We start from the raw sequence: 15,424 nt of genomic DNA on the forward strand, positions 1-15,424 counted from the left end.
TGTAGCTCCACGTATTCATGATGTTGCCAAGTATATAAGATAGTCTTTCAGCTAGTTGGGATGACTTTTCCATAGAAGTTATCAATAAGTATAAAATTAACATTGTATCTCCACATATTCATGATGTTGTCAAGTATATAACACTACAAGAAATGTGGTGATCTATAACGAAAATTTTATGACATTTTAAAAAAGTGTCACAATGTTACACAATCCATGACGATTTTTAAAATTTCATCATGGATTTGAAGGTATGGGCCCTTGGCCCAAAACTTAGTGATGTTTTAATGAATTTGTCATAATCGAGCCCACAAAACAATGATGTCTCGGCATTAATGTCACAGAAATCGTCATAGTTATTTTTGACTAGTTCTGCCATGGTTCGTTATTTAATTTTAATTATATTCAAAACATGTTGGAAATATGTGCATTATTCTATTACTAGATTTTAATTTGAGTCATGTTTCATAAACAATTAAATACAAGATGCGAGCTAGTTCTAGCAGCATGTAAAATTACTACGCGGTAAATTAGAAGTTGTCTATTACATATAAAAATTATGTTGGGACCTATAAGATTGTTAGTTTTGCATTTTACTTCACAATATTGTCTTAATTAGTTATTTAAAAAGGGCAAAAACAATTTTAGATATAAGAATTGAAACCTAGTCACAAATCTCAAAGATATAAAAAGTATGACTTACCATTGAGGTATGCACTCATTCATGAAATGCTAGGCGTTTTTTTAGTTAAATTATCAGTATGGCTTAAAAAGAAAAAAAAATGGCGCTTTTTTTAGTTAAATTATCAGTATGGCTTAAAAAGAAAAAATAAAGTGGCGCATGATGAGGGTTCGAACCTTGGTTCTAAAGATAAGAGGCACCCACCTTTCCATTATGCCACATCACAACTTGTAGTTCTATATCAGGTATTAAGGTTTTTATATAGTCTCCTATGTCTTAATTCGAACCCAAAAACAGAATCGAGATGGGGATTTGAACCTGCACCGTGCGCAAGCACCACCAACTGGTCTACACTGTCGGTTGTGTTGGTGAGTGGTATTACCCTATTTATAGACTAGTATCTCATATTTTAATAATTTGGAGAAAAAAGAGGCGCAGAGACTAGCGAGGATTCGGGGGCTTGGCGCTAAGACAAGGCTGCCCTACCAATGAGACGAGACTATGAACGTGATTGGATAATAAATCTTTTATATACTATTGTTGCGATGTGGCCCTACAACGAAGAACAGATGTGCGATTCATTTTTTTTGGATCCGCAATTAAATTTTGTAATTAGTATTTCTTCCTCATATGAACTCCAAATATGATGGTTCTTTTTTCTAAATTTTTCTAAAATCCGGATCTTTTATTTAGTGGCTTTTTTTGTACGTTAATTGCTATGTCTTGATTGTTTTTGTAATACATGTTTTATTCCAATTTAATAGAGAATTGAAAAACATGTTTTTCCATAACAATTGCTAATGTAACTAGATATTTTTCAATGTTATGGTCAACATAAGGTGAGGTCCAAATTTGAGGTGCATACAAGTTCGAACATGTTATGAGGTATTTAAATCTCAAAGTTTAAACTGATATATGAAACTATGTGAGGGAGGTATCCATTTGTGAACAATGTATAGTGACATACTATTAGAACAACTTGATTTTTTTATGGGAAGCTAAACGACCAAAAATATGCCTTCATTCCAATTTGTAAAATTTTCGGACCAAATTTAAATATTATTATAATTATTCTATGGCATCTTAGAGAGATAGAAGTATGAATTGTCAATAGGAAACAATTGAATTATTGATCTATCTAAAAAATATGGGTTATAATAGAACATACGAGGCTAAATATGATTTTTTTTATCTTAATCGATGTCCACGTAGTTTTATTTTGAATTACTTTCATTAAGCACACATAATATCATTTAAACTATTACAAATAGTAAGTGAGTTCAAAAATTAACAAAATTTGTACAAGACAAGTTATAGGTAGTCTATTATATTTTAAAAATATATTAGTGGATATAAGATAATTATTTTTATATATTACTTCACAGTGGTGCAATAAAATAGAAAAAGAAAAGAAAAAACATTAGGGAGAAAGAATGCACTTGGTCCGTTTCGACCCATAACTCAATATTAGCCGCCAATTCCAGCAGCGGTGGCCCATCAAACGCGCCACCGGCCCAGCTCGAGATGTCTGGCCCATCACCCACAAAACCCTAATGCTACTAAATCTCGACCGTTTATCAGATCGGACGGTTCCCATCTGCAGCTGCGTCAGATAAATATAAAATGGGCTGTCGGACGGTTCCATCCCTCACTCCCTCTCTCTTCTCTTTCCCCAGACAGCACTCCTAGCCTCAAGGTCCAGCGCCGCCGCCAGGGGTCCGGCCGGCCGTCGGCCACGCTCGGCAGCCCTAGATGCGCCGCCGATCGGGATCTGGACGCCACCTCCTCATGGCCTGCGCCAGCTCGGTCACCTGCGGCGTCAAGTCTGCGTGCCCGGGCGCCCCTCCCAGGCCCACACGTGTGCGGGTCCGGACGCCTCCTGATGTGCCGGGTCACCGCCGGCCGGAGCCTTTGCGCTGCGCAGCGGGCGCAGCAACGTCCTCATGCGCCGCGGGGACCCCGAGCCTCTCGGGACGCGCGCGTCCTCATGCGCCGCCGCGGGCGCTGGCCTCGGCACCACCCTGGAGAGGGCGAGCACCGCCCGTGCCTTGCTCCTTGGTGGGCTTCCCCTTCTTCTAATTGCTAGGTAAGCAATTGGTGCTTCTAATTGCTTTTGCAGCTACTCCCCTTTTTTAATTTGAAAGTCCTTGTGAGATATAGTGTTCCCGTGCTGAAAGAAGCTAATGAGATGTGGTTCATCTCAGATTGATTAATATCACTTGCTGAAAAACGTCAGTTTGGTTATCCAACTATTTATTTTTGGGAAGAGCTAATAGTTCTTGTTTATTCTTGATGATGCAATATAATCCTAATTTTATTGATGATAGAACGACACAGCATGTCCTTTTTTGGCTTCATTCACTATTTTATATTGTTTAGACGATACTTATTGTGGACTAGTACTAGGCAAGCAAGCTAGCTAGCTGCCTGTCCGATGTGCGGCACACGACGTGGCGGTCAGCTTTAGCTGTGCTTTGCATGCAAGATTAGATCCATTTTAGCACTATTTATCCATGATCTTTCTTTACTTTTGGTGTGCAGGTGTTGTTGCTGGTGGAACCGAATCCTACATCCTGGGGCTTGAACATCTAGTAAGTGCTGCATTGCCTTTTCCAATATACCATGCTTGTGTTATCTTATACAATATATCATGCTTGTTTGCTTATTTGTCAAAGTAACATGATCTGGTCAAAATAACTTTCTTCATGTAAAGTTATTACTGTAACCTGTTCTAATTTGAGTCTACTTTAAATTGCTTGTTTTTAATTGAATGATTATCTTCTCCAGGCTATTCTGGTGGTCATGTGTCAATTGTTGGGTCTGTAGTTGTAGCTATTTTGGTGCTTCCTGTTTACATGTTTAAAATAAATTACTAGAACTCATTTTCTATGGCGAGTATCGAAAAACTATACTGGTAATAATTCCATTTTGCACTTGTGCTAGTACTCTGGCATGCATTTGAGATGTTAGCAGAATGCTTGTTTCATGTTGCCTGACAACTAGCTCGCTTTTGATCTACTCATTTTTGTACCGTGACTCTGATCTTTTTGAGTTCTGCTGTGCAGGTGCAATGCTGTTCTTAGTTTTTGGTAGAACTTCAACTTTTGTAAGAACCAAATAAATTTTGCTGTAGCAACTTGCTATTTTGGTGGGATAAGTCAGGGAATTATGGCAAGCACACCATTAATGCTCTAATCCATGATTCTGATTCATATATACACTGTATTTTCTCACTCAGCCCCATGGATAGTTGTGATAACCACTTTACCATCCTAGCTGTCGTGATTGCATTATCTCTAAAGTCTTAGGTGAATGTGGTTAAAACAAGATCTACATAAAATATTCAAGCTTGATATAGTCTCTTTTCTAATTAGTGATCTTGTAGCAATGTTTTTCATATCTTGGATTTATTGGAAGATTCCAGCTGAATGCTTCTTAATCTTTTTTTTTGTTGGAAACAGAGCATGGGAGGATCAAGAGAGATGAACAAGAAGCAAGCTGAGCTCAATGCAAAACTTAATGCTGGATTAAAACTTATGTGATCTGTTTGTTTGATGTGTGATGTGATGCTGGAAAACTTGAGATGTATGATGTAATAACATTCTAATTTTGAAATTGATTCTGTGGGCTGTTTTTTATATGGCTCGTGTATAAAGCTGAATCTTGTTTTTTGGTAATTAATGTTGAGTTGAAATTAGGCCCAACTTAGTAGTCCACGCAGAATTGGGCCCATCCACAAATGGGGCTGTGGTGCTGATGTCACCAGGCACATCACTTGCCACGTCGATCGCCACGTCATTTGTCAAGTCCGCACTACTTTCCATGTTATTGCCATGTCATCGTCCACGTCAATTTATACGTCATCAATGCCATCCATGTCATCACCGTGTCAATAGACACGTCATACTCCATATTATCAATGTGTGACATGGCAATTGAATTTATGACGAAAATTATACTATTTGTGACGTTTATTTTCGTCATAGAAAATGGGCTTGGGTTGGGCTTCGGGGACCCGAGGACATTTTATGACGATTTCAAAATGTCATGGATCAAGCAATTCATGACGAGAATTTAAGAAACGTCACGAGGTGTAATCTGTGACGCGCAACACATAACGTAATGTGAGATCGTCATAGATACTGGTTTATGACGGTTTTTTAGTGATCTGTGACAAAATTTAATCGTCATGGATCAACAAATTTTTTGTAGTGTAAGGTAGTCTTTCAGCTAGTTGGGATGCAATGATTGATAGAGTAGGATGGCATCCTGAATTTTTAGAATATCATCAGAGTAAAATTCCAACAATTAGTCCTTGAAACATTAAGGGGAAGGTGTTTCAATCTATGGTGTTTAGTTCACTGTGATCCTGAAACCAAGCAACTAGGCTCAACACATGAATTGATCATTTAATAGCCCATCGTACTTTTAGTTACCTAGAGTTGATTTTTTTAGTTTACCATTTCTAAACTAGTTGGAAGTATATAAAAGAGGGTGAAGATTATGAATTTTTCGGTGATAACCACTCAAGATATGCCTGATGCTGGTGTAGTTATCTATCTGATCGTTCCAGAACCTCATATCGTGAGGAATAATGGCAGTCATCCTTGGATGATGAGGGATTCACAACGCTGCGTTGGATGATGTATTTCTTGGCTCGTGATGTGCATGTTTACGATATGACGTGACAGTCGACAACATGCACTGAAGGTCAAGCGAAAGGTTAATACTAATGGACTGAGGGCGGTGTAGGATGAACGTGAGTAGACTTGGATTAAGGGACTCGAGGAGTCCAGTGGAGTCATAGACGACCCACCTGGTGCACGAAAGAGTAAGAATACATGTTTGTGACGAAGATGGAATCAAGCAAGAAGGCGATGACAAGTTCAAATAGTTTGCCCGTGCGGTCGTAGTGCAAAATATTTAAAGGCGTCGTGACACTTGGTGGAGGCTGGACACGCGTCGACATCATAGTCGTGTGGTGATCAAGTGGAGATGAATGGTTCGGTTTGTTAGGGCCTCAAAACCATGTGCAAGTATATTTGTTGGTTTAAGCCTTAAAATAAAATAAGGGACGCGTCCGGTATGACCGTATGTCGGTGATTGAGAGCATGTGTCGTCATCGTGAAGCTTACGTCGAGACGAAGAAAAATCATGAAGGCGGTGTATCCATCCGATGCTCTGATAAAAAATTGGACAGTTTTAACCCTCAAGGTTATAAGTTCGTATAAGGATATTTTAGACATTTGTCAAGAGGGTGAGAGATTATTTGTTAGGGTTTGGGAGAGAGGAGTGTTTTTTTGTTTGATCTTTTTCCATCCAAACTTTGAATGTTGCTAGGAGTGCATCTTGTTGAAGTAATCCCAAGGACAAACTCGTATTCATTTCTTGCATCCCGTTCGTTTTCTCTTTTTCACGATTTTCGGGTGATTTTTGGATGAATTTTTGGTCATCATGATTTCGGCCCGTATCTGTGAAATCGTTTGAGGGATTTCGTTGCTAGGATCCTTGTGAGCAACTTCGCTTCAATCCCCCTTCAAATCTCTCACGAATCGGCTCGGATTTCGAGTTTTCCCCAAATACACGTTCTTACGAGAGGTTCTGATTTTTCGCTCGATTCGTGATGGATCCTTGATCGTTTCGCGAATTTCTTCTTGGATCTGTTGGGTTCTGTAGCCACGGATCTATGCCTGAAATCTCGTTCGAAACCGTTGAGATTTGAGCGAGTAATTTGGAGTTGAAGGCTCGGTTTTCGAACTCGCTCTTCCCCTCTTCCGCTTCTGCTCTTGTGCTCGAGCGAGGGAGCGAGCCTCTGCCCAGGAGAATCCGGCCAGCAGGCTCGCGGAGCTCCCGACTCCCGAGCGGGCGGGCAGCCGCTCGCGGCGGCGCGGCGCGAGGCACACCGGGGCGCGGAGCTCTCACGGCCAGGCGGCTGCGCCGCAGCGAGGCCACGGCCGCCGGTTCCGGCGAGCAGCCAGCCACCGCTGGGCAGCGGGCCGGGCCGGCACGTGCAGCAGCGGCCCACCCAGACCAAGCCCAGCGGGCCGAGCCCGGGGGCAGGCCCGCACGTGGCCCAGTTAGCTGCACTGGGGCAGGCCCAGGAGGAAGCAGGCCGGCTTGCTGGTGGGTTCGCGTACAGGTCTACGGCCCAGTGAGCAATCTTTATCTTGTCTTTTATTTTATTTAATTATTCTTCTCTTGCTGCTATTCATTTCCTGCTATAAATAAAATATACTGATGTGCCTAGCGCACAATTAGGTGGGACAAAAGCTAAGAATTTGTTTTTAATATGGGCCATTGTTTAATCTTAATAGAAATTGACTGGCACTCAGTGAACTTTATATATTATAGGCAGACCATTCTTTAATCTAATCCTAATAATCAAACAATAGTCTTAGGCATCAACGATGCCATCATTATCCAAGTACTAGTAGTACTTTACCAATCCTTGGCTGCAGGTGCCGTGGGTGCAGGATGAACTGGAATTTAATTCGTATAAAATATTATGGCAGAATCCGTAGCTAGAAAAATCAGATCAGTTTTCGCCGAAATTAACGACCTTGACAAGAGCTCATTCCTTGATTTCAGGAGATCGAGAGCAGATCGCATAGGCTTCTCCCAAACCCTCAGGCAGGGCTACCGGCGGCATGGCCCCAGGCGACGGCGAGGAGAGCGACCGCTACAAACGAGGCCGAAGAGCCGGCGGTTGCGAGGACGGCGATGGCGAGGACGGCCCCGACAAAAGATGCCGGATTGCCGGCGCTGATGGGGAGTCCGGCGACGACGGCACGGGAGATTATAGTATAAGCGGCGACGAGGCCGACGGCGACTGCGCCGGCGAGGATTTGATCTACTACTACAGCGACGACGACGAGGAAGCGGAGGTCGGCGCCTCGGCGATCCAGCGCGACGAGAGGAGGTACGTCGTTCTCGGCGAGGATGATCTCCACGACCGGCAGGCCAAGGACACGGCGGAAGTCGCCGAGGTGCTCTCCGTCCCGCCGGGCGTCGCCGCCGCCCTGCTGCGGCACTTCAGGTGGGAGAAGACGCGGCTCAAGGAGGAGTGGTTCTCCGACGACCGGCGCATCCGCGACGCCGTCGGCCTGCCGGCGGCGGACGGCGGCGCCCCCGCGCCCATGGCGCTCAGCCGCCGGGAGCTCGTCTGCAGCATATGCTTCGGCACGTTCAGCGCCGGAGAGACGAGGTCGGCGGCGTGCGCCGCCCACTTCTACTGCGACGAGTGCTGGCGCGGGTACATCCGCGCGGCGGTAGAGGACGGCCCGCGGTGCCTGTCGCTCCGGTGCCCGGACCCGGCCTGCTCGGCGGCCGTCGTCCGGGAGCTCGTCGACGCGGTGGCCGGCGGCGCGGACAGGGCCCGGTACACGCAGTTCGCGCTCCGGTCGTATGTGGACGAGCGCCGCGGCGCCGGCGGCGGCGGCATCAGGTGGTGCCCGGGCCGCGGCTGCGCGCGCGCCGTGGAGTTCCTCGGCTGCGCTGGCGCCGGCGACGCGACGGACGTGTTCTGCGACTGCCGGCACGGCTTCTGCTGGGCCTGCGGCGAGGAGGCGCACCGGCCGGTGTCGTGCGCCACGGTGCGCGCGTGGCTGGCCAAGAACAGCGCCGACTCGGCGTCGGCCAACTGGGTGCTGGCCAACACCAAGGCTTGCCCCAAGTGCCGGCGGCCGATCGAGAAGAACCAGGGCTGCAACAACATGACCTGTCGCGCCCCCTGCGGCCACAAATTCTGCTGGATCTGCCTTGAGCCGCTGGGGCGCGGCCACACCACCTGCGACGCCTACCGGCCGCGGCGGCCGGACAAGGCCATCGCCGGCGCCGGCAAGGGCGTGCCCCCCGCGGAGGAGCTGAGGCGTGAGCAGGCCAGGGCGTCGCTGGACAGGTACCTGTACCACTACGAGCACTGGGCGGCCAACCAGAGGTCGCTGGAGCAGGTGCTCAGGGACATGGCCGCGCTGGAGCGGTCGGAGCTGTGGAAGATGGCCGGCACGGTGCGCGCCTCGGCCGCGGACCTCGGGTTCCTGACCAGGGCGTACGAGCAGGTCGCCGGCTGCCGGCGGGTGCTGCGGTGGGCGTACGCGTACGGGTACTTCCTGGACCCGGTGCGCGACGCCGCCAAGCGCGGCCTGTTCGACCACCTCCAGGGCGACGCCAACCGGTCGCTGGAGCGCCTCCACGGCTGCGCCGAGGGGGAGAGGAAGGAGCTCTGCGCGGCCGCCATGGGCGCATCCCCGGCCGAGATCGCCGAGAGGTACAGGAGGTACAAGAAGAAGCTCGAGAACCTCACCGAGGTGACGCGGCGCTACTTCGAGAACCTCGTCAAGGCGTTCGAGACCGACCTGGGCGAGGTGAAGCCGGCCAAGTAGGGCATGGATGGATCCCGGTTCCATGTTCATTCATCACATCTATCGCCACCAAGACTCCGTTAATTAGTAGTGTGTGTGCACGCTTTGCTTTTGATCCACTACTTGTGCTTTTGTACTTGTAGTTGTTGGCATTGCGCTTTGCAAAAACTTCTACCTACACACACATCTTATTATTGGAGGCTTCTGCAAACGTCGTTTCCTCGCTTAAGGCATTGTTGTGGAAACTCCTGACCTTCAATAGTGGTGGTACGCTACTAACTTTGTTGTTGTGGTTGCTTTATTGTTTTGGAACGGAGATGTGTGTTTTTTGTGTGTATTTCAGATTCTTTATCAATATTATCACCTCCATGGATCTCATTCCACAGTGACAAGCTCATGATAAGTCATTACCCAAAATTTTTCTGATAGAAAATGCAGGGAACTAAAAAGAAAACAATGTTCCAATAATATAGTAGCATAGATAACTGAACTAGCTAGCCACTATAAAAAAGAAATGATCCTCAATATCCTGATCGAATAAATGCTTTGTTCCAAATAAGAAGAAAAATATTCCAAAAATATGTATCAGAATTGTTCCATGAGGCAAGCTATTAAAAATGTTTCGTGTGCAAATCAAAATGTTCTAGTTGACTACAAGAGGCTGCTCTTAGCTTAGAAGGAAGTTGTTCCAAGCCTGTATAGCGTAGAGTATAATTTTTCCAAAATTTTGTATTAAATAATCCTTGCGTACTATCATGGAGAAAAAGAAAAGGAAAAAACAGAAAAATTCTTGGGCTAAATCGGCCCATTGTCATAATGGGTCGAACTGATGAACGGAGGAAGGTTAACTTTCGGTGGAAGGAAAAATTTCCGTCAACATGCAGATTAACTAAGGATAGTGCGTGTCAAAAAGAAATCAAGCATAGTGGGGGAGTAAACAATGGATTACGTCATTTTTATTATCATGAATATGTCTAAAATATCTTAAAATGTGAATTTTAGTTCTTGAAGCCAAAATACCAAAAACTATTTCGCAAAAAAAGAAATGGCAAGTAGTGAATTTGGTAAGACTATCTAAGAAATAGAAAAAAACAATCTGCTACAAGTGTTTGATTTTTTGAAAAAAAAACAAATATTGGACGACCTACTTTCTAGTCAGGAGGGAACAATCGTACAATCTTAGCTAGTAGGTGCTCTCATGCCGCATCATAATACTAAGGCAATGTATACTATGCAAACCACCTTCGTATGCAAACTATGAAAACTCCAATCTGGACCACTGGATCAAGATCCAAGGGGCAAATTGTCCGTTTACACACAACTGTAATAAACAATGTCAATCTTTATTTTTTTAAAAAAATTCAACTAAAATTTGGTGCATTCATTCTTTTCTATCCCTCAAAAAATAGGTTTTAATAAGATCAACATGATTAAAACATTCATTTAGAAATGTAAATATGTTTCGAAATTCATATGTTTCACTTGCAATTCATTAAGGTCACTAGCAATTTAACTAAGTAGAGTGAATGCCCTCTATTGCCTAAGTTTGATGGCAAACTAGGAGTTTAAACAACATCTGTTCCTTTTTTTTTTGGCATTTTGCATTATGCAAGCCGGTTCCACATAAAAAGTAGTACAAGGTGCTGTTTGGATCACCTAGTATAATTTAGTCTGAACTATAAAATTAGTCTGTCATATTTGGATCCTAGGACTAAAAGGTAGATGGGAAATATAAAGTCCATTTTATCATTCCCTTTTGTATATATGTGGGATAAGGTGGATAGGTAGTACTCTTATCATTTCTCGGATGGTTGGCTCGTTTTAAGCTTCTTTTGGATCAAAATTGACTAAACTTTTAAGACTAAGTTTAGTCCATTACTTAATCCAAATATGTGAACTAAATGATTAACTAAAAAATATTTCCACCTCCAATTAAACTTTAGTCCATTAATCCTCAAAGCCTACCTAATTTGAACTAAAAGCAACCTGAAGGAATCAGTAACCCATGAAAAGACCAGAATACCCCTCTTTCCCCTTCCAACTTACTCCCTCCATCCATAAAAGAATGCAACTCTGGCTTTCCAAGAAATCAAATATTTTTAAGTTTGATCAAATTTATACAAAATAGTATTAACATTTATGTTACAAAATAAATATCATTAGCTTAATCATGTAATTTATTTTTATATTAAATCTATTTGAAGACATAGATGTTAGTGAACTTTTTTTATATAAATTTGGTCAAATTTGAAATTATTTGACTCCTCGGAAAGCGAGAGTTGTATTCTTTGTGGGATGGATGGTGTATCCCCTTGCCCTTCTCTGCCTTATCTGCCCGCACATAAGGGTAAAGTAGACATGTGCGTATTTCCATGTGTACGCAACCTAATTTCTAGTCCTAGGATACAAAGAGGTATGCATTAGTTTTTACACACCTAAAGTTTAGAGTAAATTTAGTCCTAGATGATCCAAACATGACCCTAGTTACTTTTAGTACGAATTAGATGAATTTGGAGAACTAATGATTTAATAATTAGTTGAGATCCTACTATTTGGATCATCTAATGGACTAAAATTTTTTGATTTAAAATTTAATCCTTTAATACAAACAGATCCTTGTACTGTACGTGTAAATAATAATAAGGGAAAACATTACCTTTTCGTAGTACTATACACAATAAGTGATCTATTAAATCCTTTATAAGATTTTGAAAATCCAAATATATCCACCAAAGTTTAATCTAATTTGGAAAAAAATGCAAACCGGAATGCGAATTCCTATCAACAACCACTGCATTCACACTAGACAAGTGAAGAATTTATCGCGTGTTGGATCAATTGCAAAGTCCGGAGATTTCAGGTGATGGTATGAAAGAATAAACATCTGATAAAACATGTACCAGTTATTAGAAAAATGTTAATCTCTTCATAGAAAATATATTTATTCTCAAATATATTTAATTGATTAGATTCTCCATCCGACGGCTCATGTGAACTCATCCCAACATATATAATCTTACAATCCTATAACCTTTCCTTCATTCCACCCCCCTCCCGCCGCCGTCATCCCACTTATCTTGCCTCTCTCGACCCTTCCTCCACCTCCTCTTCCTATCCTTGTGCTCATTCCTCCATGCTATCCCATCACCGTCGAAATCCCTCCCAGCTCTAGTGGTGCCACCGCTGTCGGAGTCACTATCTCCGCGCTTTCGCCGCCAACCCTAAACAGTCCAACCGCAAACGCCAACGCCGCTATCCCCATCCAACCGCCGGCATCTACCAGTATCCCCGTCGAACCGCGCCGCCGCCTATCACCATTACTAGGCTAGCGAGCTTCCCTGCCATCAGATCTTCCGCTTAGCCCGTTTCCCCGCCCTCCGCGAACCCTAACCTTAAGAAGCAGTCCTGTATAAATCTTGCCACAAAATTCGTGAGGTGAGGAAATTGGCAGATCTCTCCCCCATGAATCTGTGTAAATAGGATTTCTTCCAAAGAAAATCAACGATTTTCAGAGTTTGTTACGTAGAAAATCCGATTCATATACGTAGAAAATCTGATTCATATAAGGAGTGGTATCTAATTAATAAACCGCCGCCAGGATCGAGTTCGCTGCCCGATACTACCGCCACCGCGCCGCATGGCAAGAGGCGACGGCAGCGACGATGGCTACGGCCGCCGCAACAAGAGGCGCTGTGGATCCGCAGGCGATGAAGACAAGGAGATCAGCCGCCACGAGAGATGCCGAGTTCCCGCTGGCGATTATCCAGATGCCGGCAACGGCGGTGGTTGCGACGGCTCCGGCGATGACGACGACGGGGACTGCACCGGCGAGGATGACATGTACGACTACAGCGACGATTCCGAAGGGTATCTGGAGGAGGAAGAACCGAAGGCCGACGAGTTGCCGGCCGCCGCCGCACCCAACAAGGGGTACACCGTTCTAACCGAAGACGATATCCTCAAACGGCAACAGGACGCCGCCGCGGATGTCGCCGAGGTGCTCTCGATCCCATCCAGCCTCGCCGCCGTCCTGCTCCGGCACTTCAAGTGGAGAACCAGCCGGGTGAAGGACGAGTGGTTCTCCGACGACCGGCACGTCCGCGACGCCGTCGGCCTGCTGCCGGCGGACGGCGTCCCCGTGCCCATGGCGCTCAGCCGCCGGGACCTCGTATGCGGCATATGCTTCGGCGGATTCGGCGCCGGCAAGACGCGATCCGCGGGGTGCGCCCACTACTACTGCGACGAGTGCTGGCGCGGGTACATCCACGCCGCCGTGGGTGACGGCCCGCGGTGCCTGTCGCTGCGGTGCCCGGACCCGGCCTGCCCGGCGGCCGTCGTCCAGGACCTCGTCGCCGCGGCCGCCGACGCCGCGGACAGGGACCGCTACGCCCGGTTCGCGCTCCGGTCGTACGTGGAGGAGAGCAGCGGCGGCGTCGTCAAGTGGTGCCCTGCCTCCGGCTGTACCCGCGCCGTGGAACTCGCCGGCGGCGCCGCCGGCGCCCGGGACGTTTTCTGCGACTGCCGCCACGGTTTTTGCTGGGCCTGCGGCGAGGAGGCTCACCGGCCGGTGTCGTGCGACACGGTGCGCGCGTGGCTGGCCAAGAACAGGTCGGACTCGGAGACGACGAACTGGGTGCTGGCCAACACCAAGCACTGCCCCAAATGCCGGCGGCCGATCGAGAAGAACCAGGGCTGCAACCACATGACCTGCAGCGCCCCCTGCGGCCACCAGTTCTGCTGGCTCTGCTCCGACCCCTGGGATGGCCACCGCAAGTGCTCGCGCTACGAGTACGAGGTGCAGCCGCGGGAGCCCGGCGGCGGCGAGAAGTCCGGCGGCGGGGGCCAGGGCAAGGCGGCCGCCTGGCAGGAGGAGGTGCTGCGGCGGCGGCAGGCCAAGGCGTCGCTGGACAGGTACCTGTACCACTACGAGCGGTGGGCGGCGAACCGGGGCTCGCTGCGCAAGGCGCTCGAGGACATGGACGAGCTGAGGCTGTCGGGGCTGGAGAGGATGGCCGCCGCGCTGGAGGTCCCGGCGGCGGACCTCGGGTTCCTGACCCGGGCGTACGAGCTGGTCGCCGACAGCCGGCGGGTGATGCGGTGGGTGTACGCGTACGGCTACTTCCTTGACCCGGTGCGCGACGCGGCCAAGCGCCGCCTGTTCGACCACCTGCAGGACGACGCCAACTCGAGGCTGGAGAGCCTGCACTCGTGCGCCGAGCTGGAGAGGAGGAAGTTCGACGCCGGCGCCGCCGAGGACCGGCGAGCCGACGCCATGAACGAGATGTACAGGGCGTACAAGAAGAAGCTCGAGGACCTCACCAGCGCGACGAGGCACTACTTCGGGAACCTCGTCAAAGCGTTCGAGGCCGACATGCCCGAGTTCAACTCAGTGAAGAAGTAGATGGGCATCGGAATGGATTCGGTTTATTTTTGCTCCTCATTAGATTGCTTGTTAATCGCGCTAATTCGTCAGGACTTGATTCATGTGGTACAGTTCTACATTTGTTTGGACTTTAATTTGGATTCCGTCCGCTTGTTATTTTGGACATGGACAATATTTCCTTCATCAGATCAATTGTCTTCCTCAGGACTTAATGGTATATATTGCTTCAGTTTTGCTTTATTTGGGTTCTGTGTTCTTGTGTGTGATTCTGGACATGGTGAAAACATCTCCTATGCACCTCTCTAAGTTTAAGTTGGGAATTTAAATTTGTTTGAGACTGGTGTCAAGATTTAAGCTTTCTGTATCATGGTGTCTCTTTGTATGCACTACTAAAAAACGATTTGTAGTCACGCCCCAACTTTTTTTAAAGGGCAAATCAAAATCACATATTCCTACAAATGGGCGCAATTATTGTAGCATATGAGCCGCCCCTGAAAATCTATTTGTAGGGGCGGTTCACCTCCTCAGCCGCCCCTACAAATGGGTGCCATTTTTAGGGGTGGGTGGGGTGAGCCACCCTTAAAACTGAACTTTGTAGGGGGCGGTTCATCCCGACATCCCCTACCCGCCCCGAAAAATATCTACAAAAATTTGGGCACCTTCTTCCTCCTCCCGACTCGGATACTCCAGGTATAAGTCTGGATACTCCGGACATATACTCAGAGTATCCGGGTACTCGATCGGACATCGGAACATATGTCCGAAGTATCCGGACATATATCCGGAGTATCCTGATATTTTCTATGAATCAAATTAATTTTTAGAATAAATTGGGAAATTCTTTGTAGGGCGGTTGAGGCCCCCACATGCCCCTACAAATAATTTTCCAACTTCTTCCAAAAATACATTTAAGTTGAGAAAAATAGAAAACACATAAAAAATGAAAATTTTACTATAAACATATTGTGATCTATAGAACTAGAAAAAATATTAAAAGCA

The 15,424-nt window shown here is 46.5% G+C and overlaps 2 protein-coding genes across 3 annotated transcripts; both read left to right on the plus strand.

Annotated features, from left to right (window-relative positions):
• The first annotated feature begins 5,932 nt into the window (after positions 1-5,932).
• LOC120645208 (probable E3 ubiquitin-protein ligase ARI5) lies at positions 5,933-9,420 on the plus strand. 2 transcript variants are annotated; one of them, XM_039921984.1, is made up of 2 exons: positions 5,933-6,833; positions 7,271-9,420. In XM_039921984.1, the coding sequence occupies exon 2, from the start codon at positions 7,330-7,332 to the stop codon at positions 9,061-9,063; it is 1,734 nt and encodes a 577-aa protein (XP_039777918.1). In that variant the 5' UTR covers positions 5,933-6,833; positions 7,271-7,329; the 3' UTR covers positions 9,064-9,420. The 2 variants fall into 2 exon arrangements, with proteins under 2 accessions (XP_039777918.1, XP_039777919.1); XM_039921985.1 differs by lacking the exon at positions 5,933-6,833 and adding an exon at positions 6,840-7,175.
• Positions 9,421-12,103: 2,683 nt separating this feature from the next.
• On the plus strand, positions 12,104-14,665 carry LOC120645209 (probable E3 ubiquitin-protein ligase ARI7). Its single transcript, XM_039921986.1, has 2 exons — positions 12,104-12,477; positions 12,641-14,665. The coding sequence occupies exon 2, from the start codon at positions 12,680-12,682 to the stop codon at positions 14,441-14,443; it is 1,764 nt and encodes a 587-aa protein (XP_039777920.1). The 5' UTR covers positions 12,104-12,477; positions 12,641-12,679; the 3' UTR covers positions 14,444-14,665.
• The last annotated feature ends 759 nt before the right edge of the window (positions 14,666-15,424 follow it).

The sequence above is a fragment of the Panicum virgatum genome, chromosome 8K (genome assembly GCF_016808335.1).
Source record: "Panicum virgatum strain AP13 chromosome 8K, P.virgatum_v5, whole genome shotgun sequence".
Lineage (NCBI taxonomy): Eukaryota > Viridiplantae > Streptophyta > Magnoliopsida > Poales > Poaceae > Panicum > Panicum virgatum.

Bases quoted from the DNA above. Each gene is read 5' to 3' on its own strand.
- LOC120645208 (XM_039921984.1), top strand. From the start codon at position 7,330: ATGGCCCCAGGCGACGGCGAGGAGAGCGACCGCTACAAACGAGGCCGA.
- LOC120645209 (XM_039921986.1), top strand. From the start codon at position 12,680: ATGGCAAGAGGCGACGGCAGCGACGATGGCTACGGCCGCCGCAACAAG.